General features: G+C 41.2%; 2 protein-coding genes across 4 annotated transcripts in view; one reads left to right on the top strand and one right to left on the bottom strand.

The window, feature by feature from the left end:
- The window catches only part of nell2a (neural EGFL like 2a), an 81,694-nt gene extending 80,162 nt beyond the window's left edge, over positions 1-1,532 (top strand). The window contains exon 20 of the mRNA XM_003444007.5: positions 1,428-1,532. Within this exon, the coding sequence (XP_003444055.1) occupies positions 1,428-1,469 (42 nt within the window). The 3' untranslated portion in view covers positions 1,470-1,532. The remainder of the gene's footprint in view (positions 1-1,427) is intronic.
- Positions 1,533-9,638: 8,106 nt separating this feature from the next.
- tmem117 (transmembrane protein 117) overlaps positions 9,639-27,432 on the bottom strand; it is a 48,137-nt gene continuing 30,343 nt past the window's right edge. For all 3 annotated transcript variants that reach the window (XM_005451006.4, XM_005451007.4, XM_019361758.2), the window contains exons 4-8: positions 24,849-24,948; positions 19,824-19,921; positions 18,031-18,190; positions 13,444-13,573; positions 9,639-12,425 (exon numbers count right to left, since the gene is read on the bottom strand). In XM_005451006.4, coding sequence (XP_005451063.1) covers positions 11,764-12,425; positions 13,444-13,573; positions 18,031-18,190; positions 19,824-19,921; positions 24,849-24,948 — 1,150 coding nt within the window. In that variant the 3' untranslated portion in view covers positions 9,639-11,763. The remainder of the gene's footprint in view (positions 12,426-13,443; positions 13,574-18,030; positions 18,191-19,823; positions 19,922-24,848; positions 24,949-27,432) is intronic.

A 27,432-nucleotide genomic window follows, 5' to 3' on the forward strand; every position in this document is an offset into this window, starting at 1 on the left:
CACTGCACTGTAGTTCTGCTAAACATGAAGCTGCAGTCGGTTAGATTAAAGCTAGAAACAGGCTCTGTCGAGTGGTAATAAACCTACCAGCTCCTTTAAAGGTCACTAATTAACATTTTTAATTAGTTGTTAATTAGGGTGTAAAAATAAGTTATAGGTTTACAATGTAATGTGCTGGCCTGCTTCTCTGTTCGGAGCGGCAACTTGCTGTAAATCTACTGGTTGCCTCGCAACCTCTCAGGGTGATGACACGACTCCTGTTTCAGGTCCGTAACCTGAGTTATAATGAGCTGATTTTTTTTTAAATGTCGGACTGTTCTTTTAAATGAAAATGAACTGAAATTCCGGCAGCGTCATTTTTCCTGGCCTCTGGCTCGGCTGCAGCAGGAAATCGTGGATTCCTCTGCTAAAGGAGCACACGGGTTTGGGGATGAAGTGCTGAAAATGTCTGGAGACACACTCACATCGGCGGCTCGAGTAAATCAGATGGAGAAAGCTGCTCGTCGTGAGTTTTTATTTTGCGGTGCTGAGCAGTCACGGAGAGAGTAAACTATGCAGGCAATATCCTCTTCATTACCAAATGTGAGCGTAAATTGTTTGCCTGAGCTTTAGGACTTAATCCACCAAGGCTGAGTCCCTCGCTTGAATTTCCACTATTAAATATTCTCGTCGCGCGTGCCTGCAATGATGTCCGCATCTCAGACAGAAAATAACAGCTCTTCTCTGAGGACTTTCAATAAACATCATAATTTTTGGAATCTCTACCATCCATTCATCTATCCAGCCATTTCAGGGTCGTGGGGGAGGGGAGGCATCTTTAGGTTATGCGTCTTTTTTGGGGGGGGGCCAAATTCTATTTGAGCATGCAGTTTTTAAATTCACCTAAAAACAGTCCTTGGAGTAGCAGCTTTAAAATGCAAGCCTAAAATTAAAAACCTTGGCCTCTTGGATACTTGAAATACAGCATCCTCACCCTCATCAGCAGGCCAGCGAGAGATTTTTGACATTGCTTTGTGGAAATATCAAAAGTGTAAATTTGAAAGTAATTATAAAGAGTCAGTTTTCTGATTCAACACAAATAAAGCACAGCAATTTTTCATCCTTTTAGTTATAGCATTAACACTCAGCCTCTTCACTGTGCCATGAGTTTTATTTTTTATAACAAATGCAGCATAGTCCCAACTACAGGGACCTCCGGGGTACACACAGCGTAGAAGGGGTTAAACCGAAATGACTCTGTGACCATTCACATTTCTCAGTGAGAAATCGCCACCTTGTATCAGTTAGCGCCCAGACGAACTCTAAATGCCAAACCGAGTCTGTGTGCCGCAGCACTGCTGTTACCCAAAAATATTATCTGGTTGAAAAAAAGAGCTGCCCTGAGGTTAAACTGTAACAAACTTTTCTTTCTCTTTCTGTGTTTCCAGAATGGACACATCTGTTGCTCAGTGGATCCCATGTGCCTTTAGTCCTGGCAGATCTGAAGGCACCTGTACAGTGTTCTCCATGTAAAAAAAATACAAAAAAATACATAAAAAAATAACACCATCCCTGTGTCTCTTCACTGTCCTCCTCACAGACGTGGGTCACATAGTGTTTGCGTTGTAAGGATTTGTTTTGGCCTGCTGAATCAGATGGGTGGAAGTTCAGAATAACACACCCAGTGTCACATTGTCAAATACAGACAATTGTAAAAAAATGTAACCTTTCAGGTATTTTTCTTTCCCTTCTGATTAGCCACAGTTGATTGTATGTTCTGTACAGTAAACTCCACCCATCTGGTGCTAAGCTTTAACTCGTAGAGCAAATACTCTATGACCGGCGCCTGCTTCCTCAACTCCTTTATACCAAATGCAAATGTATATCATACCAAACAGATGATGGACTACGGTTTGCTGAAACCCACCACTTTGTTATGTCTCACCACTTAGAGTGAACCTTTAAGGATCACCATTCCCCACTCCGAATCATTGCTACATGAAACTGTAAGATATTACTATTACTGGCATGACTCTGCTTGATGTCCAAATATTTTTGCTGATTTCTAAATTCTCGATGATGATGATGATGATGATGATACATTAACTAGAGCAAAGGCAGTTAGCATAAGGTTCCGTTGCCACATTTGAGTCGTCTAAATTATGTGGTGCTTTGCAGCATTTTGTTCCATTTCTCTTTTTTGTAATTTTTTTTCCAGCTTGTTATTGTGTAATAGTGAAATAAAGTATTTCCATTTACATTAATTGCTTGTCTTTTTCTTATGTAAACAATTTGGATTTATCACGATTTAACAGATATGAGATTTTATTGGCCATACAGTGGCTTTAATTAGATTTTTAGGCTTCTGGGTTCACTGTTAGTTTGTAAAACACAAACATGCGTTACAAAATGTTTGCGATCATTCTAAAAAAGAAGAAAATCTGATTAACTTTAGGTAGCAGACGCGTTTGTCTGTACTTATCCTCCAGCATGACTGCACCGATGAATGTATAGCGCGGAAACAAATGGAGAAGGGATTGTAACCATGTGTTGTAGCGCCTGAGCAGATTAGACTATATCATCGTACAGTCTGCATACATAAAACTGGATTTATTAGATCCATGTGGCACAGCATGACATGCAGTAAACTTTGCTGAAGTCTCAGAGTGTAAGACACTGTGACTGCTCAGAGGAGAAGACCCCTAAAAAGGAAATCAGGCAGATTAAAGCCTTAAATCCATTTTCTAATAATTTCTAGGAGATTGAAAATATGCAAACAAAGGTGTGGACAAAAAGTTAAAAACCTCACCCCTTTCTCATTGCACATCCTTGATTCCCCTCCTTTCCTCTCCTTCGATTCTAGTCCAACTACACCTGTGTTTTATGAAGTCAGAGGTAACACTGTTTGCATTTTTTTTTAAATATTCATGGCTGTTTTCATTAAAGTTACAACATGCAATGTGGCAAGATTTCACACCCTCTGTCTCACACACTGGGAAAAAAACAAACCCTGAATCACACGCCTCACAATCATCTTAAAAACCGAAACAATACAAATCACTGCTTGTTTGAAGAATCACCCACCATGGTTTGTGTATTCTGGCTGTGTGCCACGCCTCTTTTATATGCTGATGCACAGGATACACCTGCGCATCCTCGATCATAGCTCCTCTGCAAGCCCGCCTTCTCCTCTCTGATCCATTTTAGCAATTCAGAAATCCTTCAACATGGGATACTGAGATTGATTTCTGGGTCCCAGGCAGGAGGACGTGGAAAAGAGGAGATGAGGAACCCTACACATAAGAAAAACAGAGGAAACAAAGGAACAAAACCTACAAGCAGAGCGAAAACAAAAAAATTGTCCGGACAGCTTGAGATTATGAAGTCGATCGGACAAAGAGCAAAAGGGACGTGGAGGACTATATAGACTATGTTGACTGGCTGATTGGCTACAGGTGAGGCAAGAAATGGCTGTGGAAGCTACACTGACGGGAAGTGACTTAAACATGAAACAAACACACTACTACACTACAGATTACCCAGTTTATAAAATATGACGCGTCATTAGTCGATTCAGCTAGCCATGTGTACATAAAACACTTCAAACAAATTTCCCTTCCACGGGTTGCAGCAGTAAAACATTTTAATGTGAACGCATCGGTCATATTATTGCAGTCACACATTAAAAATGAAATAAACACTGATAGATTGACTGATTATGAATGCTGGTGTATATTTGATGCCTTGCGTATAAAAGATGGTTTGTAAACGTGCCCTTTTAGAACCGCCGCCAGGCTTGTTTTAAGATTATATATAAAAATGATCTGCTTTGAATAATATCTTTTTCCACTAAAAAAAATCCAATGCCTTTTTATAAATTATTAATGTAACATCTACTCCTAGTTCTGTGAAGAATTAACAACTGGACATAAAATGCGTCTTACCACATTCAAAGGCCTTGTTCTCAGTGTTTGTGTCACGTAAGCTTGGCTTTAAGTTTAAGCTGCTCGTGATTCACTTCCAAACTAGCTGTGATGGTACACACCTTACACTCAGGTTGGGGGAACTTTATGCTTTTGGCTGATGAATTGGAATTAGTGTCACGCTGTGAATGTACATTATTCTGCACAGTGAAGCTCAAACAATTAAGAGAACAAACACTGATCAAAACTAATTTGTTCTGAGGAAAGTCAGAGATTTTGTCCCCCGCAGATATTGTACACTGGATAAGTAAATTTGTGTGATTTATAGATCTAACAGCGTTCTATCAGTGATTGGATTTTATACAAAGCCCCATGTGGTGGATACACTTTCACGTCTGCATATTTGGATGCAGAGCGACGACTGCCGCAATTGTAGCACACGGATTCCTCTCTCCTCCCGACTTTGTCCTGTGCCTTTGGAGATGGTAGTAATACTTGTATCGCAGAAGAGCACTTAAAGCTCCTAATATAATTATCTATCCCTTCACAGCCACAGACAAATGAGTTCAGCCCGGAGATGGCTTTATTTCCCTGTGGAACAGTCTCTCTCCACGAACTGATTCTACCTCGCAGCTGCTTACATTAACAAACACGCAACGTAATGGGGGCCCATTTATATTCCAACACACACTCTGCTCACTTGAGCCTTTTTTTTGTTTCTGCATCGCTCTCGCTCCAAAAACTTTTTTACCTCAGGTTATCATGACTCCAAACTCGTCCCTGAGTTGCTGAGTTGAATGATAGGGCAGTGGACAGTGTGCAGTGGACAGTTCACAGCGGCTGCTCGTTGGTTGGCAAGGGCACCATCTGGCCTGCTTTGGTCCAGTGGCTTCTAGCTGGTGGTGGCATGAAGCCAGTGGGCACCTGAGTAGTGGTGGCACAGCAGGGCAGACTGGTCCTCCAGCTGGCTCCTAAATGTCCAATTTTCCATGGCAGCGCTGAACCCTCTGCAACAGATGCCTGTACCCACAGGGAGTCCACTTCACTGCCTGTCCTATATTCACTGTTAATGACCACACATATCATTGTGATTGTAGCTGGTGAAGCAAGGCAAGAATGAAAAGTCAGTTTTACTTTAAGTGTGGAGTTTAAATCGAGAGAAAAAAACCCGCATTAGTAATACATTTGGGCTGACAGGTCGTTGTCAGTGATCTTCTAGCCTTCAAATTGCTCTAATTGGTCTGCAAAATCCACTGTGCTCTGAAGAATGAGAAGGGTCTTTATCTGACAAAAAGATACCAGGAGCATGCAATAATACAATCACCTGAAAATCATCTTTTTTGGACTTGGCAATCTCATCCATGTAGTATGTGTAGGGAATTACATGGACGTGCAGTTTAAAGCATTTGCGTGTATTCTTACCTCTTATCGCCACAGGGTAAACTCTGTTCATTCTGCTTATTTGTCACAGCTTGTGCGGGATTGACTTAATGCATAAGCATGTAGAGCATGAGCCAAAGCAAGAATGGAAGCCACTTTGAATTGTCTGTGTTAAAGCAAACATCCACACAAGTGCACACTGTGCCCACAGCGCCTATAGCTTTTGGTTCCTGATACAACTGTGGCTACAGCCAGAGGTGCTATTTAGTACTGATTATTTAATATGAACTTGTTTTCATGGACGAAGAACCTCCTCAGGAGGAAAACAAAACTGTAATATACAGTTTAGTATACAGACCCTCTTTTTGGTTTCAGAACTGCCTTAATTCTTTGTGGCATTGACTCAACAAGTTGCTGGGAATCAGGAGGTGTGCTATATCCTGCTGGAAGCAGCAGTCGGAAAGAAAGGAACGCTGTGGTCACAAAGGGATGGACATGGTCGGCAACAATACTCAGGTAAGCTGTGGTGTTTACACAATTCTGAATTGGGACTAAGGGGCACAAAGTGAGCCAAGAAAATATCCCACACACCACCGATAGCAAATTTGGTGGATACACGTGTTCATGATGGTTACACCAAGTTCTGACCCTGCCATCTTAATGTCACAGCAGAAGTCAAGTCTCAACATATCAGCCAACATTTCTCCAGGCTTTTATTGTCCAATTTTAGTGAGCCCGTGCAAACTGAAGCCTCAGTACCAGTAGCGGTACCCAGTGTGGTCCTCTGCTACTGCAGGCCACCTGCTTCGACTTTTTGATGCTTTTTCCTCAGTTGCAAAGAGTGTTTTTGTTAATTACTGTTGCCTTCCTATCAGTTCCATGCATTCCGGCCACTCCTCTCTGACCTCTGTTGGCATCGGCGTGATTTTGTGCTGAACATTGGGGGGATCAAGATCTCTGTCTAAATAAATAAATAAATCTGGGTAAATTCCCAGATGATTAAACATGCAACTATTTTGCTGGTAATACCTGAAATGAGTAAAGAAAATCAACAGCCTATTTATGCAAGATAATTCATAATTTTATTGGGGGGTTATATTGGTTGGGTCTGATTATTCGGGGGGTCATAACCCCCCTAACCCCCCTGAAAATTACACCCCTGTCTGTTGGTCAGTTGCTATGACTTACTAGCATTTTCTGGCATTTCAGTCACCTTAAAATCTCAGCTGATTTAAATCTCAGTGTGCTTAGGTCGGGAGATGGAGCTCAACGATCCACGTCACCTTTAACATTTAAACTATTTAAAACAGTGCAGTGTTCTGAGTTTTGCAGCAAGGCTTACAATGTGAAGATCGACTTTTTCACTGTTCACAAATATATATGCTGCACAGTGACAGATATCTTTCTATTATATATTTTTCTGTTTGATATTTTCAGTTTTGTGGGTCCAATGTTTGTAAAAAGGAGATTTTTTTTTTTACCCCAACACTGGATTTTATCGTCATTTAACTGCTGCACCACTGAAGGACATTGCAACTGAATTTTTTTTCTTAATATTCACCAAGCAGCTCTTCATTTTATATAACTTACGAACAATTTGAATAAAATTTGATCCTCTTCCTCGACACAGGAAGAGTAAGGCAGACATCATTATCACAAACCCACCCCTGGGGTTTCAGTCCTCTGAGTGATTTGTTGGAGGTTCTGAGAGATTTATCCGAGCCACATGTTCCTCTGTTAGGTATCAGAAACCCGCAGAAGGAATTGCTGATGAATTCTCTTTCCCTTGTGGCCACTGGGGACAGAAACCATCTCAGACTTGGTGAAAAGACTGAAGGGAAACCTAGTAGCTGGCTGGGACTGACAGTACTGATAAATTTCACAAGGTCTCTAAGAGTCACGGAGCTGCCAGCACTGAGTGATGGGCCATGCCAGGACATGATACACTGATCTAATTGGAGGATAGCTCAAAGACAGTAGAGAAGATTCCAGTTGATCTGTAGCTATGGCTCATTCCCTCTAGAGAATTTTTCTGGCTTATATTTAGCTCTAGGTCCAACAATAGTGCTTCATTTCCTCCCTCAAAAAGCAGTTCTTATGTCTTTTTGGATTTGTAGACATGCTATTGGAACAAATAGTAAATAATGGGGAACATTTCAAAGGTGCCTGAAGTCAGTTTGAAAGAAAGCTTCTCTGGCATGAAAAAAAGAAGCAAGCTAAAAATTTGATTACCAGACAGAAAGCAATTGATCATGAACGTTTCCAACACGAATGCATCCACGGCACTGAGGGAGAAGTCGATACACTTTTAAGACAACGTGGGTATCAGGCTCCAACACCCCATAAACATTTTTTTGAAATGCCCGTTTTGATGTGCTCTCTCACTTTCTGCATGGTCCTCAAAAAAAAAAAAAAAAAAATCAATATCTAATTTCTCAGCCCAATGGCAGACTTGGAAGAGGCCTCAGTAAAAACAGCTAATACACTCTGGCAATGAGATTTATTTCAAAGACAAACAACGAGCATCAGTGAGACCTCAGGTATTCACAAATCTGCTTGGTTTTCACAGCACAGGTGTTTTAATGTTTACTACTGAAGCAATCTAGCTGAGCTCTTATTAAAGCTAATTTACAGTGAATGGCACGGCAGGATTCAAGTGTTGTGGGTGCAATTACACATCCCGGGATACATGGTTACTGACAATGGAGTGCTGGATTGGATGACACCTGTGATATCATGGTCTCACATCAGTTTGTTTAACTGCTTCTGTCACATTACAGATCTTTCATAACTCACTCCTCTGTTGTGTTCAACCGGTGGTTGGATTCCAGGCCCGTGAAGCAGCTTTCTACAACTGATGAATAAAACAGTCACTGTTTAACGATCAACCACTTTTTTATCACCAACAACCCCTGCAGTGTCTTTTATCTATTAACAACCACATGCTTACAAATGGGTAAGATTTAGGCTTACATGCAACCTTTTTTAATAGGACGTTCGCATATATGTCAAAACAGAAGAGCTTACAAGAAAAAAAAAAACACTGCAAGGCCAAGATGCATGTGTGGAACTTGATCTGAAAGGTAACATCTGGTAGTCCCTAAAACAGAGTGAAATCCCATATTATAAGCAAGAATATATACATATAATACATGGATGTCGACACAGAATAGCTCCCAGTTCATTTGAGTCGCCAAACTGGACCACGTGACTGTGTTTGACGTTTTGGTGCTTTTGGAGCATTTTTAATAGAACAAACAATATAAATTAGATTGTTTTGTAGTTAATTTTGCAATCAGCACCTCCAAGAGTCTTAGAAGAATGGCTGAATATTTCCTAGTGAATAACTGTTACATCACAGATCTTTCATAACGCACTCTTCTGTGTGGTATTTTCTCTTTAACCACTGGTTGGATTTCAGCCCTTTCTCATAATCTCCATCTCTTATTTAGACACAGCTGCAGTTTGAGATAAAGGGTAAAAGTTAAAGAGCTCACAATAAAAATATCCTGGTGTTTATGTCTACCATGCATGTCATATAAATTTAGCAAATTAGCACAGTAACATTTGCCGATTAACACTAAACGCACAGTGGGCGACTGGCTCTCGTTCACTCTATAAATGTGATCCCTAACATTTGTAGGATTCTTTCAGTGTCTTTAGAAAATTTCTCAACATTCCTTTCAAAATTTCCACTTGAATCCAGTGTGGCTCTGATCATCCGGCGCTGCCATCCAGAGCCAAGCGGCGTGCATGGCAAAACAGCAAAGATGAAAAGCCGTACTGTGCCATAATTCTCTGTAACAAAGCACGTTTTTTTTCTTCTTTAATATATTATCAATCATCTCAAGGCCCTTCAGATTTTTCTCTCAACCTCATTGGAGGAGTCCCAACACCACACTGGGAACCAATTCTGTCTGCAGTGAGTTCAGTTTTCATCCCTCAGACATTTTCGATCCAATCTATAACTCATTTACACGTAGACATGTTCTATAAACAAATCCCGCCGGGGAACAAAACAAGTAACAAATTCAAATTGTTTCCCACTGGCATAAATCAAACAACGGACAGGCTCAGAGGAGAACTCATGCTAATCTGAGCTGGGTGCTATGTGTATGCAGGCTACGTATTCGAGTGTCCTTGTGTAGAGATAGTATCATTATTTCTCCTGTTGCCCACATTAATTGGGTCAGCAGATGCAAGAAGCTTGACCTGCGCTGTTGCTTGGCAACTATACCTCCCAAGCATATAGAAAAACCGAAAAGCAGAACTTATTTCCCCCCCTTGCGAGTTACTTATCAAGATCAGCAACCTTGTTCAAAGAGAATTAAGGAGTTGGAAAGTGGTCAAGCGATACAGAATGTAAAAAATTTATTAATTTCTTGGTAGCACAAGGTTCAACAGTAGTACAGTACACTGCGCAAACACTGAACAATCTCCTCTGCTTCAAAAAACAGAGAGGAACTTGTAGGAATTGTCAGTTATGCGGCACGACACAATGAAAACAGTCCGAACAAGACAAAGGCCTCACTTTTAACCCAAACAATTACAGCTGCATTCCAAACATATTAGAGCCCCTTCATGTCCAAAGAGGTTCTGCCCTTTGGTAAAACACTAATATCTAATGTCTTCACAGAGCTTTAATGTATAAAAGGATAATTACTAAACCAAGAGCTGCAAACCAATTATGCTGAATAAATTGACCTCTTCACAGAATGGCCTTTGTTGAAAAGAAGTGTAGCAGCAAACACCTACACACTTCACAAGCGTCTGCACACACACACACACACAAATCACCCACATGGACTGTTAAGTATAAAACATCATGTACAGACACAAGTGGACATCTCTCTCTCGCTCTGCTTCCAGTTCACACACACAAAAACACAAACGCAGGAAACTCCACTGTATAATGTTCTACCAGAATAGGACCTCAACCTTAAATAAAAAGACATTTTAATTATTTTGGTGATTTCAAAAATTAAAGATAAAAAAATTAAACGATAATCCATTAATGTGAATGTAATTATATTAATTTGTACTGTAGATAATAGTTTACAAACTGTAAGAAATCGGGTCATATTCTGTTACATGATGACTGCTGTAGCTTTCATTGCCAAACAAAGCAGACTATTTGAGAAATATCATATAGATATATGTCATAGTTTCTTATTTCTGCAGCCACAGTGTAATATTGTGCATTATACATCAATGCAGAGTACAACAAGAACACATGCTATCTTGCGTTGTCTCAGTGTGTACATGTCTTTGTCCCAAATCATCACATTTTCTTGCAAATATGTTCAAAATACTGCATGACTGAGCATCTTTGGTCAAAAGCATGAGCAAGTTCATTATATAATTAACAACAAACTTAATTTAGATGGTTATTTTATTGTATAAAAAAAACAAAAAACAACAAGTTTTTGGACCAAACAACCCCCAAATTTAGAGGTACAAACACTTTTACACATTAAAGCCAGTTTAAGCTTAAATGCTGCAGCTTTTAGTTATGTTTGAAATGAGGGTTTCTTTTACAGTAGGATAATGCACCTTTTCTTTCATGCAATAAAACAGAAAACAAAATCTGCTTTTACAACTTTTAGCTTTACATAAAGAAGCCCTGAGCTTTGGAGAAGTCACCGCTGCACTTCAATGGTTTACATTTATGTTTATGCCAAGGGCAAAAACCACCTTTTCTCCCTCTGTTGGTATTCAGTAAAGGTGCAGCAGCCACATAAGCAATCATGAGGTGGCTTGCTGCTTAGCTATTTGATCTCTGCTGATTGCATTTATTATCTTTGCAACTAAAATCAAGTGAGGGTAAATGAGGAGGTCGTCACCGTGCACCGATGGTCATAAACACAATTAAAACGTAGTAAGAGTGACATCACATGAGAATAAATTAAAATGATAAAGTTTTAGGATCAAATGAGGTAACATGATGTCAATATGATAAGAGCATACAGTATGTCAGACATTAGTAAAGCAGATCCTTATAGTCACACAGGCTGTTTAGAATATGCTTTGCGTATCTGAATATATGAAATATCAAGGCACTGCTGTAGTTATAACACTGTTTTGAAACAATAAAACTCCACTAACCGAAGGTCACATCTGTAGAAATAGTTCTCTGTTACAGGCACCCATTAGTGTACCTTGACAAAATCGAATTAGGAAAATGTAAAATCCAAGGTAGCACCTGGTCAGTTGAGGTTTTGCAATGGATCTGCTATGTATCAGAATTGGTGCCATTTAAAGACTTTTAAAATGCTTTTGGTACAAAAATATATTAATATGACTGGAACAGCCATCAAGGTTAGGCTTGGTAAATAACACTCTGTCCTTCACTTGAAGAATTGTGTTAAAGATCCTCCTCTGTCACCTCGCGCTGTCCTGAATAAACATGCTCGAGTTGTTTACCATTGACCATGTTGGTTCCAACTTGTCTGCAGGTACAAAGTTTCAGAGGTTCATCAAGTCACGGGGAGAATTTGTGAACATCGAAAGAGACTGCCGGTTCATCCTGCTCCGTGCTGTCGATCACAATGCTCGGATGTGTCTCTTGGGTTTCCATGGAAATCGTAGAGTTCGTAGAGGGTGTCGCTCCAAAGTGCGGCCCGTCCACCGACAGAAGCATCGGCGTTCCTGATCGTTTGAGGCTATCGCTCACAGTGACATGTGTCTCCTCTGGCGTCGCGCCCATTTCCTTGCTGTACTCGGATGGCGACTTCCTCTTTATCCTTTCGTAAGTCTTGTCTGGATTTTCTGTGAAGGTCTCACTGTCCTGAAATCGACCAAATAGCCAGATGAAAAACCCAAAGAGTACGAACGCCACTAGGCTCGGAATAAAGGCCAGGCATTTCACATCCAAGCTGGCTCCAATGTAGCGGCTGTGGAGGAACATGTCCCGCTCCACGTAGGTTAAGTTGGTCCTAGGGTCAACGTTGGTGGAGCGCCACTCGTAGGTGAGTGTGCTGTGATTGAAGTCCTTGAGGGTTTCTGGCTCCTCCACTGTGAAGATCTTCTCACCAGGCCCAACATACTGCCCATATTCATAGGGCTTATAGAAGATCTGGTTCTTCCACATATTAAGGTCCAAAATCAGCACGAGGAAGATGATACCATAGTTGAACCACTTACCTGCAATGAGAATTGCAACTTGGATTAGACCAGGCTTATCTTTGAAAGCTAAGTAGCATGCACACACTGTAAAGATGATTTAAAGCATATCCTCAACGATGTACCACACAAGCCTCCTTCAAACATGGTTAAGAGGGCAGAGTCCCATAGATGGATATGCTGTCGCATTCATTTATCAGAAATTCCTCTCATTTTGCATGCAGATAGAGGTGGTAGCTCCTCCACGGTATCTCCTAACAAGATCACTATATTACCATGAGACAGCCCACACCACCATTGCCCAGGTTGTCTGATAGCAGGCAGATGTCGCCCCTGGTATATGTGACACTACTCCCTACCTTTCCCCGAGATATGATGCTAATAAGCTTTCAGTTAAACCAATCACGTCGCACCGGAGCCATTTCCATAATGCTTAATGGACATGCAATGCATTAAGGTTAACAACCTTCTGCGAACCACTGAGCCTTTGAACAGTTTAACATTTAGCTCAGGAACACTGGTTCGCCTCCCCTTGATAGTCATGACAGGCTGTGTTCATGTGGCAGAACCAAATGGAGAAACCAGTAGGATGGTTTTAAATGGGAAATACACTCATTTGCAGAGAACATTAAAGAGGCCGAGATGCGAGAGATGATGAGGGAAGCATCTCGCACATCAGGGAGGAACGCGAGGAACAGGAAACACAATCGAAGCGGCGCTGCACCTGCTTTCCACAGAAACTACACATGTATTATAAATGGTTGCTTGTGGTTTAACCAACAAACACTTCCCCAAAGAAAGAAAGGAGAGGAAAAGTAGAGCAGCCACAGCACTTTTTTTCCCCAAGTATTCACAATTCAAAAATAGGGCAAAGTTATGTCTCCCTCATGGACATTTTCATTTCTTTCTGCTGCCTATCCATTTCCAACAGCTGTAAAGAAAAAAAAACAGAAAAAAGGAAAAAAAGGACAGAGGTTCTCATAAAAAAAACAATGAAATAACCCCGTTCTTTGTCCGGAGGACCTGTGTCTGAGTATACCTGTGATATGAATGTGGTACTCCTCTTTAAAGATGCGCTTGCAGACAGGAAGCTTAACCTTCACATGCGTTGTAGACATTCCTGGTAGATTCATATCCAGGTCACCCATGAAGTGAGGGAACTCCCAGTCCTAATACACGCACAAATACAACGGGTTTGAAAAATTTAGCTCACAATTGTGCTGCTGCCACCCATCTGAAGACACTGACGTGACAAATGTCAACTCTGCATCCTAGTTTATTGGATGCTGAACACTTCACCGAAGGCTTCAATATTAGCCAATATTAAGACTCAGTGGAGTCTCTTCATAAACTGACTGGAGGTTAAACGTGGCGCCAGCCTTTGGAGACGGCAGACAAGTCTGTGTGTTTACACGCATGTGGTGTGTACTCATGTGCCTGTGCATGTGGGATTTCAACACATTAAAAAAAATAAAAATATCAGCAGGCAGCTCAGCATCAGCATCCTCCTCTGCCCCCCTGGTGTCACTTTTCTTTTTTGCAAATATGTAGTTTTATCAGGTGGCTAGTAGGTTTTTAGTGAAACTATTCACTATTCATACACAAAATATGATTCATTTATTAGGTGAAAAAAAAATATTTCTTATTTTTTTTGAAAATGCAAAATTGTCAGTTCTACAGATTCCAACAGCTTTGCATTTTTAAACCAGTGAAGTACTGAAGAATTTTTTTAGATTAGATTTTTTTTTTTATTATTCAAAATTTAACTGAATTCTAATTAATAAACAATATACACTCATCAGCCACTTTATTAGGTACACACTGCTAAAGCTAGGTTAGACCTCTTTGCCTTTAGAACTTCATTAGTTCTTCATGGCATAGATTTAACAAGGTGCTGGAAAGACTCCTCAGAGATTTTGGTCCATATTGACATGACAACAGGAACAGCTGTCAGATCTGTACCACCTGTGGATTTGACAACCGCAAATCCGTGATGCAAATCTCCCATTCCAATCCCAAAGGTGTTCAGTTGGATTGAGATCTGGCGAGTGTGGAGGCCATTTAAGTGCGCTGAACTCACCATCATGTCTAAGAAACCAGTTTGAAATTATTCATGACATGGTGTGTTGACCTGGTGGAAGCAGCCATCAGATGGGTACATTGTGATCATGAAGGGGTGGACATGGTCAGCAATAACACAGCTAGGCTTTGGCATGTAAATGATGCTCAACTGGAACTAAGGGGCTCAGTCCATCCATCCATCCATCTTCTGCCACTTATCTAGGTTAAGGTCAAGGGGGCAAGCCCAGACTTCCTACCTCTTCCAGCTCACCTGGGTGGACACCAGGTTGTTCCCAAGCCAATCAAGACATAATCTCTCCAGCAAATCCAGAGACCTCCTCCCAGTTGGAGCCTGAAACACCTTGCCTTTGAGGTGTCCAGGAGGCATCAGATGCCCAAACCCCCTCAGCTGGCTCCTTTCCCTCCTTGAATTATCAGGGAGTCCTAAAACTCCTTGGTAATTCAAGGAGGGGGTTTGTATGTTTCAGTGATCCCAAGAGCTTTTTTGTCAGAGGAAATTTTTCCCTGCTAAGGTCTCCTAGATACAAGGCAAGAAGACATTTAGGATCGCCTTCTGATCAATCTATCCTAATGTTGAAGAATCAGGACCAGGCAATATTTTTCCAATTTTAGTGAGCCTGTGTGAACTGCAGGCTCAGTTTCCTGTTCTTAGCTGACAGGATTGGCTCCTGATCCGGTCTTCTGCTGGTAGAGACCGTCTGCTTGAAGAACATATTGTGCATTCAAAGAGGTCTCTTCTGCTCATGTTGGTCATATCTAGTGGTTATTTGAATTACTGTTGCCTTCCTGACAGCTCAGAGCAGTCTGGCCATTCTCCTCTGGCATCAACAAGGCATTTGTCGCTCAGCGGATAGTTTCTGTATTTTGGATCATTCCATGTAAACCCTACAGATTATTGTGGGAAAATCCCAGTAGATCACCAATTTGCAGGCCACCCCATCTGGCACAAACAGCCACACAACATTCAAAGTCTTTTAAAATCCCCTTTCTTCCCCATTTTGATTCTCGCTTTAAACTTCATCTTGACCATGTCTACATACCTGAACGCAGTAGGCTTCTGCCAACCAATGAACAAGTGTTCCTAATAAAGTGGGCAGTGAGCAAAAATTTGCTTTTGTTATCAAAAAATTCAAGATCAAGTGATTCTTTTAAGTAAAATCTAACTTACCAGTGAATACAGAGCCTTAAATTGTTACAGTCTGCTGCTCTGGTGCTGGAGACGATTCCTACATCATACTGTATGTCTGTGTTACGACACCATTTTAAAATGTATTTAAATATTTCTGTAATTAGTTACTTAAGATTATGAAAAGCATGGAATTAAAATGATTATAAACACAGATGAAACTAATGAAAGTCACACAGAGAGACAGAGAGATGAAAATGTTATGAAACAGTTTCTTTCTGCTGAGCTGACTTAATCATTTTGCAAATTAGCTTTTGTCATCACTATTAGAGGGGAAAAAAACAAGGCACACATAATTTCAGATTAGCTCCATTTCCATTTGATTCTGTTATTTGCACAGAGCTTCTTGCTCTGCGCGAAATTAACACATCTGAATTCAGTACGTCCTCATGTGATCCAAGGTCTCCTGTGCCAATATCTATGAACAGAACAGCAAAACAATTTGACGAGAGCCCCTTGGATATTAATTAAGTCCTCCACTTTGCTTCCGTTGCTGCTGTATCTGTTGCCGTAGCACTTGCAGGCATGGCATTTAAACATTCCTACCACAAAATACTGAGTCTCTACAACAAATACAGGGAGAGTAAACTGGCAGGGTGTATCAACATCTTTCACATATGTAAATATGTATATACAGAAATCTGACATTTGGCTGCCAAAGAAAACCCAAAACAGCAAAAAGCCACAATTATACAAAAAATAATAATAATAAAAAAGAAGGTAAAACCCTGCTCGGAGGCAAATCCAGACAGGTCATTAATTGGAGCATTAATTAGTTTGAGAACAAAATCACCCATCTCTTCTCATGGAGGCGTGAGATTAACTATGGCACAGATCCAGGATAGAGGCGAATGAAGCTGTTGGGAGGGCTGCGGCGGATGAATTTTTATTGACCGAAGGAATGTAGTGACGGCCGCCGGTGTGAGAGCCCTGTAACGGCACAAGCTAACTTGACTCATAAATAATTGCAGTAAATGTGCTTGCTGTACACCACGCAGAAAATGAGCGGAGGCCTGTCGTAAACAAATCACTGCGAGCCGGGAATGATAAACAGCCAAGTTACAGTGAGTGAGCGTGAGCAAGAGAGTCGAGGGTCCAGAAATGGAGATGTCAAACACAGGGTCCAGGAGTCGGTCAAGGAAGGCGAAAAAGCTGGCCTCAGCAAGACGCGAGGATGTTTGCGAGGAAACGCTTGCACAGTGTAAGATCAGCTACTGCTTTAAATCTGCATAATCACAATAACTGTGAGGAAAAGACCACAGCGTGAAGTAATTACTGGCTTGAGCAGCAAAAAGCCCTCCTTAAAATAATGAACTGTTTCGATAAATAAGTCTAGAAATCACTTTTAGTGTTACAGTTGTTCTAATACACAATACCAAGGGAATAATAATGGCGTCGGTGCCAGGATTCTGTGGAGTGAGGTATTTATAACACTGAAAGATGTCCTCCCATACATTTGCTGGCTCCTTATAATTACCATAATAAACAGGGTAGAAATATATGTTTAGGGGATACCAGATATTGGTATTGTAGCACGTCCGCTAATACCTGCTAACGAGCTCCAGTGAAATATGTTCATTAAACATTGGGAGGCACTTTGCTGAATTAGGCTCAAGAAGCTCTGAGCAAATAGATGATTGGCCTGTGGTTCAGGCGCATGGTAAGCAGTGTGAGGGGAAAAAAAAATCTCACAGTCTTTCTCCTAAGCACAGTATGTGTTTTGGGGGTTTTTTCCCAGACAAACACATTTACATATTCATGAGTGACTGACACAGGCTTTATTGATGTTCACTCTCCTGTGAGAGAGAGAAGACATTGGGTTAGGGGCGGTGGGGGAGGTGGGGACTCCAATCTTGTGAGTCATCATTAAACAAAATAAACTGGTCTCTAGGCTCATAGGGAGGTCTGGGAAAGATGATGAAGACGGTAAAAGAGATTTTTTTAAAAAGTCAATAATTTATATTTAACAGCACACCACACCTCTCTGCATAAAACATGAATGTACATATACATACATATAGTTAACTCATTTGTATCTTTGTATATAAAGAGATATACGTGTATTTGTGTGTGTGTGTAAGTTTGTGTCCGTGCCAACTGAGAGGGATCAACCGCCCTCGCACTGCTTTGTGCCGCAGTGCCCCATTGATGAATAGGAAGGAAAAAGGGGGAGGCAGAGGACCTGGCAAGGTAGGTAATGGAGTAAGCCAAGAGACATCCCAGCTTGCTTCTTTTTCTTTCTTTCTTTCTTTCTTTCTTTCTTTCTTTCTTTCTTTCTTTCTTTCTTTCTTTCTTTCTTTCTTTCTTCCTTTCTTTCTTTCTTCCCCCCCTTAAATTGGCCCCATGGGGGTGATCTACCTGCATGACAATGAGAAGGTCAAAGACCAAGATGAAGGAAGCTAGGAAGGCTCTGGAGACCTCATCACTGGGCAGGAAGCCTCGGTTCAGGTTGTCCCAGCTGATCCAGTCGGTACTGATGACCAGAACCACTACCGATGTCAGAGAGATGAGAACTGTCCTGCAGCACAGGAGAGGAGAGGAGAAGAGCAGGATAACAAGCATTAAACTTGAGAAAAAAAAGAACATTTAAATTTAAATATAATTTCTAAATTTCAGCCTAGATAAGGTGCACAGTTAGCATCACATATCTCAGAAGACAAACAACAGGTATGACAGCTACAAGAGAAGATAAATCTTGCACTGTTCGGTCTCTCTTCATGGACTCAATAATGCATTGAACCACACTCTTTTACCAAGGTTTGACAAATAGCGTGAGTTTCCAGGAAGATGAATGTGCACAGACAATAACTGTGTCTGTTTGTGGATGCAGAGACAATGTAATTCAAAACTCTACTGCATACATATTTCCATGTATTTACATATTTAACATGAGCCAAAATATCACTTACCTAGAGAGGGCTTTTTGGGGTTTTTTTGCATTCTTTAACACTTCCCGCATTTCGTTCATGTCACACTGGGATTACTCTGCATTCAGTGTTTACTGGAAAATTTCTCAGCCATGTGAAGAGAGGCAATGTGACTTAGTATTATTCTCCACTGTGTATTTTGTCTCAATGTCACCCAGCGATTATTGTGCAGTTGTGTGCATTCTCACACCACACATCGGTTGGCTGCATTGCAGATAGTGACTGCCAGCTCATATCCCATTTCAGCTGTTTGAGAGATAAATTTTGAGGGGTTTTATTATTCCACAAGCGGCATTCCCTTCCCTCAGCACGGACGACTTTTGGCACTGTCCTTTACAATTTGCAACGGCCCTTCAGCACATATTGACAAGACATATCCAGCGACGCATTTATCAATCACATTTCAAGCGCTGAATTTCAAACGATAGCTCATCAAATCTGGCATTGATTGTGACACGGAGAGCTGAGGCATCCATCAATATAATGAAGGGCTGCAGAAAAGTCGCCGAACAGTTCGTCCGCCTGCATTCTAATCGCAGGTGAATCAATTCGGCGAAAAGGAAACGTTAAAACGCTGCGGCCAAATTTGCTTTGAAGTTTGAGCTGTCTTGAGCTCTCTGTGTTCCTATTAACTAGATGTCAGACCTGTTTCAGTTTTTTTCACTTTTTTACTATGACCCCGAGATGAACCACTGCAGAAGCTTTTACGTGCCATATCTGAATGACACGCCATGTCAAACTATCTGACAGCACCAAAGGACTTTTGTGAATGAACGCCGCTGGGACCGTGCAGCGGTGGTGTAGTGCAGCTAAACAGGGAGTGGTTCTACTTGTCTGTTGAGTAATGTGCGCATCAGACATGGTTTGCAGCATTTGTTTAGCACTTATTTCAGGGTCACAGCTTGTGGTATGAGTAAGTAAAAGCCAGGGCTATGGTTTGCCTGGAGACCTCGCTGTGTCCATTGATTTTCAGCCTGTTCTTCTAATTAAAGGTGCTGACACTGAGTGAGGGATGATTAACATGGCTATTGACTGTGTGTAACCCTGCAACGGGCTGAACAGATCACATAACACGCACACATGCATGTACACACTCCTATAGAGCATTATAGGAAGACGTAGCATAATTCAAAGCTTGAGGAAATACTGATATCTTATGTGCATGCAGGTAAAGAAAAGCACAGTCTAACAGACATTCTATGTCAGTGTAAGAAAATGACACACCAGAATAGGACGATCCTGTTGTTGCCTTGTTTCCAGAACCTTCTGGCAGCTTTGCCCCAGTCTGGGTAGTGCTGATCCTGGAGCATCATGTCTGTCACCTGTAGAAAGTAAAATAATGTATAAAATACTTGTAACTTGGAGTTCTCTGTGTGGGTTGGGGGAGAGTTGTTACCCTAACTGAGGAAGTTCAAGTGTCTTGAAATCTAGTTCACAAGTTACGGGCAGGTGATGCATGAGACTGACCTGTGGATTGACGCATTGCCCACAGTAATGCAGGCACTCTTTTCACCACAGCGATGAAAAGAGGGCTGAGCCAGAAGCTTTTGATTCACCAGTCCATCTACATTCCTACCCTCACACCAACTCTGGATGGTGACCGAAGGAACAAGGTCACGGATAAAAGTGACATAAATTTCTGCTGTAAAATGGCTCAGCTCAGGTTTACAGTGAGAATATCAGAGCAGAATCACTGCTCCTTTGCATCAAAAGGAAGCAGCTGAAGTGGTGTGGGCATCTCATCAGGATCACTCCTGAATGTCTCCCTTTGGAGGAGATGCCGGGACAGAACTGTGTGTCTCATCCAGCCTTTGAGTGCCTCTGGGTCCGCTAGGATTAAAATGGCAAACACAATGATGTCAGGATTACTATACTTAGCCTTCTGCCACTGCAACCCAACTTCTGATAAGCAGAAGAAACTGTCTGAAAGGAATTAGTGAGCAAATTGGCAAAAATGTTACCGCGTCCATCCATCTTCTTCTGCTTGTCTGGGTCTGCATCATGGGGCCCTCAGTCTAAGCAAAGAGGTTCACACCTCCCTCTCCACAGCCACCTATTCCAGCTCATCCAGAGGGACGCCGGGGCATTCCCAAAGCCAGGTCTACAGGAGGGCAGGCCCTTCAGGCTACATCTGGCTGAGCCTTGTCAGTTAAGACCCAACCACCAGGTGCTCTGACTGTGCCCCCTCCCTAGGCCTGGCTCCATGGTTGGGCCCTGGTAACCCTTCCCCAGGCAGGGTAATCATTTCCCATAAGCTCTCTTCAGAGGAGTATGAATAAATACAGCAAATGAAACCCAATTGTTATAAATGAAAATTTCAGAGGAGGATTGTAAAGATTTTTATAATTTTTTGTTGATGAAGCCAAGCTACCTGTTTCCCTAATGATTTGGGCTGTAATGTACTAGATAGCCATAAAAGTAATATGAATCATTTCAAAGTCAAAGGGAAACGAACAAGTGTATATGCTAAACAAATAACAATGCTGCATGCTCGTCCAGAGGTACAAACACATAAAAAGCGAAGGACATAATTCTGCCTCCTAAATATACATGTATGTATGTACATGACTCTGTGCCCATGTGGCACACAGAGTACAATAAATCTATCAGTTATTTGCAGACACTCCTTAACTCGTCATGTGTATAAAGGACACCTGTCCAGAGGATCAATTTGTTCCTTTCCAACCTTTCCACCACCATGGGCAAAAACAAGGAGCTGTCAAAGGGTCAAAGGACATCAGTGACAAGACTGTAGACCTGCACAAGGCTGGAATGAGCTACAAGACCATCAAGCATGAAGTTTTGTGAGAAGGTGACAACGGTTGGTGTGATTACTTAGAAATGAAAGATAGTGATTGATGGAACACCATCAATCGCCCTCAGTCTGGAGTTCCATGCAAGATCTTGCATCATGGGGTGAGAATGATCCTAAAAAGGTGGTGGATCATCTCAAAACCACACAGGAGGAGCTTGTTAATGATTTGAAGGCAGTTAGCGGTTACACAGTCACCAAGAACACTATTGTTAACACAACACTGTGATGGATTGACATCTTGCAGCGCCTGAAGGGTCCCACTGTTCAAGAAGGCAGAAGGTTTGCAGAACATCTAAACAATGCAGAGAAGGTTTGGGAGAAAGTCCTATGGTCAGATGAAACCTAATTTGCTCTATCAACTTGACTTGCTGTATTTGGAGAAAAAGAAATGCCAAGTATGACCCAAAGATTACCATCCCCACCATCAAACACAGGGGAGGACCACTATGCTTTGGGCTGACTTCACAGCATTCAGGGGCCAATGGATGCAGCCATGTACCACAAAAACTTGGACAAGAACCTCCTTCCCTCAGCCAGAACACTGAGGATGTCAATGTGTCTTCCAGCATGACAATGACCTAAAACATACCACCAGGGCAACAAATGAGACTAAAGAAGAACCACATTAAAGTCATTGAGTGGCCTAGCCATTCTCCAGACCTCAATAGAAAATCCATGGAGGGAGATTTGAGTTGCCAAGCAGCAGCCAAGAAACCGAAAGGATTTAGAGAGTTTCTGCAAAGAAGAGTGGGTCTAAATTCCTCCTAAGATGAGTGTCAACCTTGTGACCAACTACATAAAGTATCTTACTCCTCTGCTGCCATCAAGGGTTTCTCAACTAAGTACTAAGTCATGGAAGGGATCAAACACTTATTTCACTCAGTGACGAGCAAATCAGTCTGTAATTTTTTTTTCCTGGATTTTTGGTTAATATTCTCTCTCAATTAAAATGAAAGTACCATAAAAATTAAAAAGAAATAATAAGTCTCTAGCTGTGCAAACTTACAGATTTGGCAGCTGGTCAAATGCTTATTTCCCCAAACTGTATGACATGTTACTCTACAGGTATACAGTTTTGAATACTGAACAGATATAAAGTTCTGAATACTGAATGATTGATACTGAATAGCACTCCATTGTTGATTTACCACTAATGACTATGTGATTACCTTGAAACGTACTCGCTTCTTTCAGTATTAATGTTGTGCTTCCAACAGCTAGGGAAATTGTTTTTACGCTGTCATCCTTAATGTCATTAAAAGTCAATTACGGGAGATCTTCTTTGCACGGCTGCAGAGTTGTGTCAGAAGGCATAGCGTCTAAAAAAATTCCTCTATATTCTTTATGTGGAGCTGCTGCAGAGGCAAGGTCAATTCGTCAATAAAGCACCTCACTGCAGATAGTGTGTTGGAGAAAGAATGTGAATCAGGGAATCGATGAGATGTTTCTGGCTTTGCAGCATTTCAAAAACAGACACTTCCTGTTCACTCAACCAGTAAAGCTATACTGTAAATCTGCTATGCAGAGGAGACACAGAGGTCATCTTCAAAGTGCCTCATTGAATTAATCAAATGTAAAAAAGAAAAAAAAGAAAAGAAAAACTTGGGAGGGATTTTGGAATCAGCACTTTCTCTTGGCCTACCTCTGCCTCCCTGATTCACCTTCTCACTCGCTTCCTCCCCCGGCTCCCTTCCAACCACACTTTTACATTTCCCTTTCCCCTTCACCTCTGTTTCTTACCGACTACTTCCCTCCTCCTCTGCCTCCTTTTCTGTCTCTCCTTCCACCCGCTCTCTTTCTCTGCAGTATGTACTGTAGAATACTAATGTGACCGGTGAGAGAGCTTGTCAAGTTGTCTCAGCTGTGTGCATGCCGGTGTCAAAGCCTGCACTCCTCCCACCACAGGTAGTCCTGTCCCGCTGGAGCTCTCCTCCTCTTTTTATTTTGATAAATGAACAGAGGTAGGTTTCTTCTACAACACACTCTGTCCCTCCCTGTGCACCTATTGTTTCCTCTGACCCTCCTTACATCAGTCGCATGTTCCTCTGAGGGTTTGATAGCAGACTGAACTGGATTAGTGTGGAAAGCTGCATTGTAAGTGTGTGCCTTGATATGGCTGAGAGGATACACCTGACCTAGAAATTAGATTTTGGTACGTGAAGAATGGCTTCATTTGTATCTTGACCTGGTTGTAAACATGATTTATTAAATTATTATGATATGAACACAGCTAAAAGTAACCATGCTTGCAGCCATGCAAGGCTTATCAGATAAATAAATATTTTTAAAAATACTCACTGGGTCAAATACTTGGTCATCGTTGCTGCTTAGAGGCTGCTGCCGTTAACCTTTTATTCTTAGCTCTGCACCGTCTGTCAGTTGTCACAGATTTGTACAAAGTTTTAGCAAGGCTGGGTATTTAGGCTCACAATTTTGTTTTTTTATATTGACCAAACTTATAGTCTGGGAAGGTCTATTAGATATATGTTACCAGAATTTTGTTTGACTTCTTCTATGATGTGAAAATGATTAAATGTTTCATATCAGATATGAGAGAAAAAAATTCCACTTTTATAAAATTATTAAAACCTATAAGCGTGTTTAGTGGGTTAGTTATTCAGCATAGTATATTTGAACAGTGCTGCTTAGCTAATTTATGAAGTTAGGCCTCTTTTTATTCTTAGCTCTGTACCATCAGACAATTGTCTCAGATACACTGTGTGGAGTGGATAAAATAAAAAAAAAATAAAAAAACCAAACAAACATTATTTCTGCAGTTTATGATGCTCACGATACAGGCTAAGGGGTCATTAGCTTAACTAAATGCTAATGTAAAATTAAATGCTAAAACTGCCATCATAACATGCGCAGAGTTAGCACGCTAGCTATAAAGAGCAGCTACTGCGATGAAAAAGTTCTAAAATGTTACCAGGAAAACATTTCACAATATAATGCAAATGTTTTCAAAGGAATCCCAAGTTTAGCAAGACTGAGTTTTTATTTCACTTTTTTATACTTACTTACTTACGTATTCGTCTATTAGATTTTTACTATTATTTTGCTAACTGTAAACTGCATTTTAATGAAGCAGCCTGAACTAATTGGTTTTCTCTTTTGGTTTTTTTGTATCAGGTATAAGAGAAAAAAAGAGTCATAAAATTATCAAAAAGTATTAGCATTTTTAGCAGGCAAGTTATTCCGCATTTTTTATTATGTTTGAGCATTTTCTCAAATAAAGCTGCTATTCTTTATTAAACTGTGATCTACTATGTGTTGAAAAAAATAAAGCTTAACACAATTTCATTTACCTAATCCTGGTGTTAGCATGAGTAAGAGGTTTATTTTCAATCATTTCAGTCATTGTGCTTTTCATAATCTTTCTTTTCATAAAAGCTGACTTATTTAATGTGGACACGGATGAGTTCGAATCTCACCATCCAGGCAGTGACAAAATCTCCCATCCATGTCCCCACAGCAGCAATCTTCATAAAACTCTCATTCCTGATGCCCATGTATTCTGTCACCATGTGAGGCCTGTAAGGAAAGAGAGCGCCAGAGTGAAAAGAACATTTAAAAAAAAAAGTAGCATAAGGGTAATAAAGGCAAGCACAAAGGAAGGTGGCAAGAGGACTGACAAAAATGAGCCAAGAGGGGGAAAGAGAGAAAATGGTCACTGGGCCTAAGTATCATGATGCTAGCTGTCAGAGTCAATCAATATCAATCTAATGCTGTGAAAACAATGAGTGATGGCTCTACCTTCCATAAAGCCCTTAGGATTGTAAACAATTTACACCAGCGCAATGGAATTTATGCAGTATCACTACTTTCATTTGGTCCCGCAGTGTTTGGCAAATTATCCATTTGTCTGGCAAATTTGCCTCATGTCTAGCTGAGTGAGCTCAGTTAACATGTGCGGCAGCACAGAAGCAAAACACATACTAGGCCAAGACACGCCATTAGAGAAGCAATCTCACATGCAATAGCATCTGATAAGAAATGACATGCTTTCTTTGGAGTCCTTGTTACACCTTCATTTCTGTACAGTAGGAGAAGATGAGAAGCTTTTGTTCAGTGCTGCGAACCCACCCACCAACCCAACACGCTCGCACACCACATCACTACATTTTCTCCAGGTAATGGCTCAGGGAGGCAGGAAAAGTGGGTCAGTCGCCTCCTATATGGGACTTGCAAGGGAGAGGAGGAGGAGAACAGAGGGGAGCGAGGAGGCCTGTTTGATCTCCTGGCAGGCAGTTGTCTTAGAAGCTGAGTGGAGCAGGTGGGCGCCCATCACTTCCCCCTCCAGCCTCCTCTCACCCCCGACAGGTCACACTCATGAATATAATAGATGGCAGTGGATAGGGCTCTGGCTGTGCTTTCAAGGGGTCGTATTTGAAGTCAATGGTTCAATTTGTCTTTGTTTTCTCCAGTTATTTTCTGGCCACATGAAAACACCAATGAAAATATTTTCTATAGCGCTGAAGCTTCGGAAAAAGGAAAAAAAAACCTAGTAGTTTATTTCAGTGCATAATGCTTCATTTTCATGTTCACTTTGTAAATGAGTCACACAAGTCGAAACAATCTGACGAAAAGCCGCGGAAGGCAAGCCATTCAAGATATTACGGGTAGGAATTAGTTTTAATTAAAGCTAATTGCTCATGCTTTTCATGCTATGGGAGTGCAGATCTAAAGCACAATACAGGCTCATAGGCAATACAAAGCAATTATGATTAATTGTAGTGCACTAGGGACCCAAATGCCAACCGTTCTTAACTACCTGCTTACTCCAACTATGCAAGACATATCCTTCCCTGGAACGAAGCAGCATAAATCATATGTCATCAATGCAGCATGCATGAAACGGATTTGACAGGATTTTATTGACGAAAATGTGCAGCATTGCAGGTGACGTATTGCTTCACTTAAGGCCGCAAATAAAACGGCCTTGATTGGAATGGCGATTTATATCTGCATTAAGTCGGTTAGACATTCAGTGGCTTGGCGCGGCTCCAGTTGCCAAGGAGATCCCATTGGGAGTCATTTACCCGCAGCGAAATTCTAATCGATACTTCTGGAAATGCTGTCTGGCACCACATGCTAGGTTTTAAATCTAAAAAACTACCCTGCTGCCAACCCCTGCCCTTCTCACATATTTAATTGAGCAAATGTTACCCCTGCACTGAAGTAGGGTTTTTTTTTCCTTTTCTTGCAGAGCACCTATGATGAGTTTGGGGACTCTTCGCACTGCATGATCAGAGGCAGAACTCTCTGACTTATTCATGCTGACTGAAAATTTAATGGCCTTTAGAGCCGGATGACCTAATGAGAGAATTCAGTGTAGTGGAACATCAGTACAGTAGCACCATGAATAATCAGCCCTAAAATGGCTCCCGTGGCTTAATCGCAGAGCCAGTTGCAATGTCAGTGCCAGCACGGCCGGCTCAGCCAGCTTTGACCCTCTGAGGAATGTTATCAGGTTTCCCACACTTGTTCAGACATAATATTCAAGGACATTTCAATGCCTTTCTATCTTGTCTTGTCCCATCACATGCAAGAAATTACAATTTTGCGGTAGAGAGGGTAAAGACTTACAAAGTTTGAGGAGTTTGGGTGTTACCCCTGTTTGACTTTAACCAGATCATTTCAACTGTTGCACTAGTGCTGCCATTTGCAAAATACTTCGTTTCCCCCCTTTGGTGCCAAGAAATCTCTCTTTTTTTACTTCTTCAAGTCTCTAGAGATACCTTTCTGGGTTTAGCTGTCACTGTCACTCAAGTTCACATCACATTATTTATGTTCTATTACGTGCTTAGATTTTTACTTACTTTCATTTTTCATTTTTTTACACTGATAATTCAAATCAGTTTGATTTATATAGCACCATTTCGTATCAACAGACACATCAAAGTGCTTTCTACTGTAAGTTAAAGATCCCACAATAGTAGATAAGAATATTAAAAACCACAACAATCACATGACCCCCTATGATCAAAGACTTGGCAACTGTGGGAAGGAAAAACT

This window comes from Oreochromis niloticus, linkage group LG7 (assembly GCF_001858045.2).
Source record: "Oreochromis niloticus isolate F11D_XX linkage group LG7, O_niloticus_UMD_NMBU, whole genome shotgun sequence".
NCBI lineage: Eukaryota > Metazoa > Chordata > Actinopteri > Cichliformes > Cichlidae > Oreochromis > Oreochromis niloticus.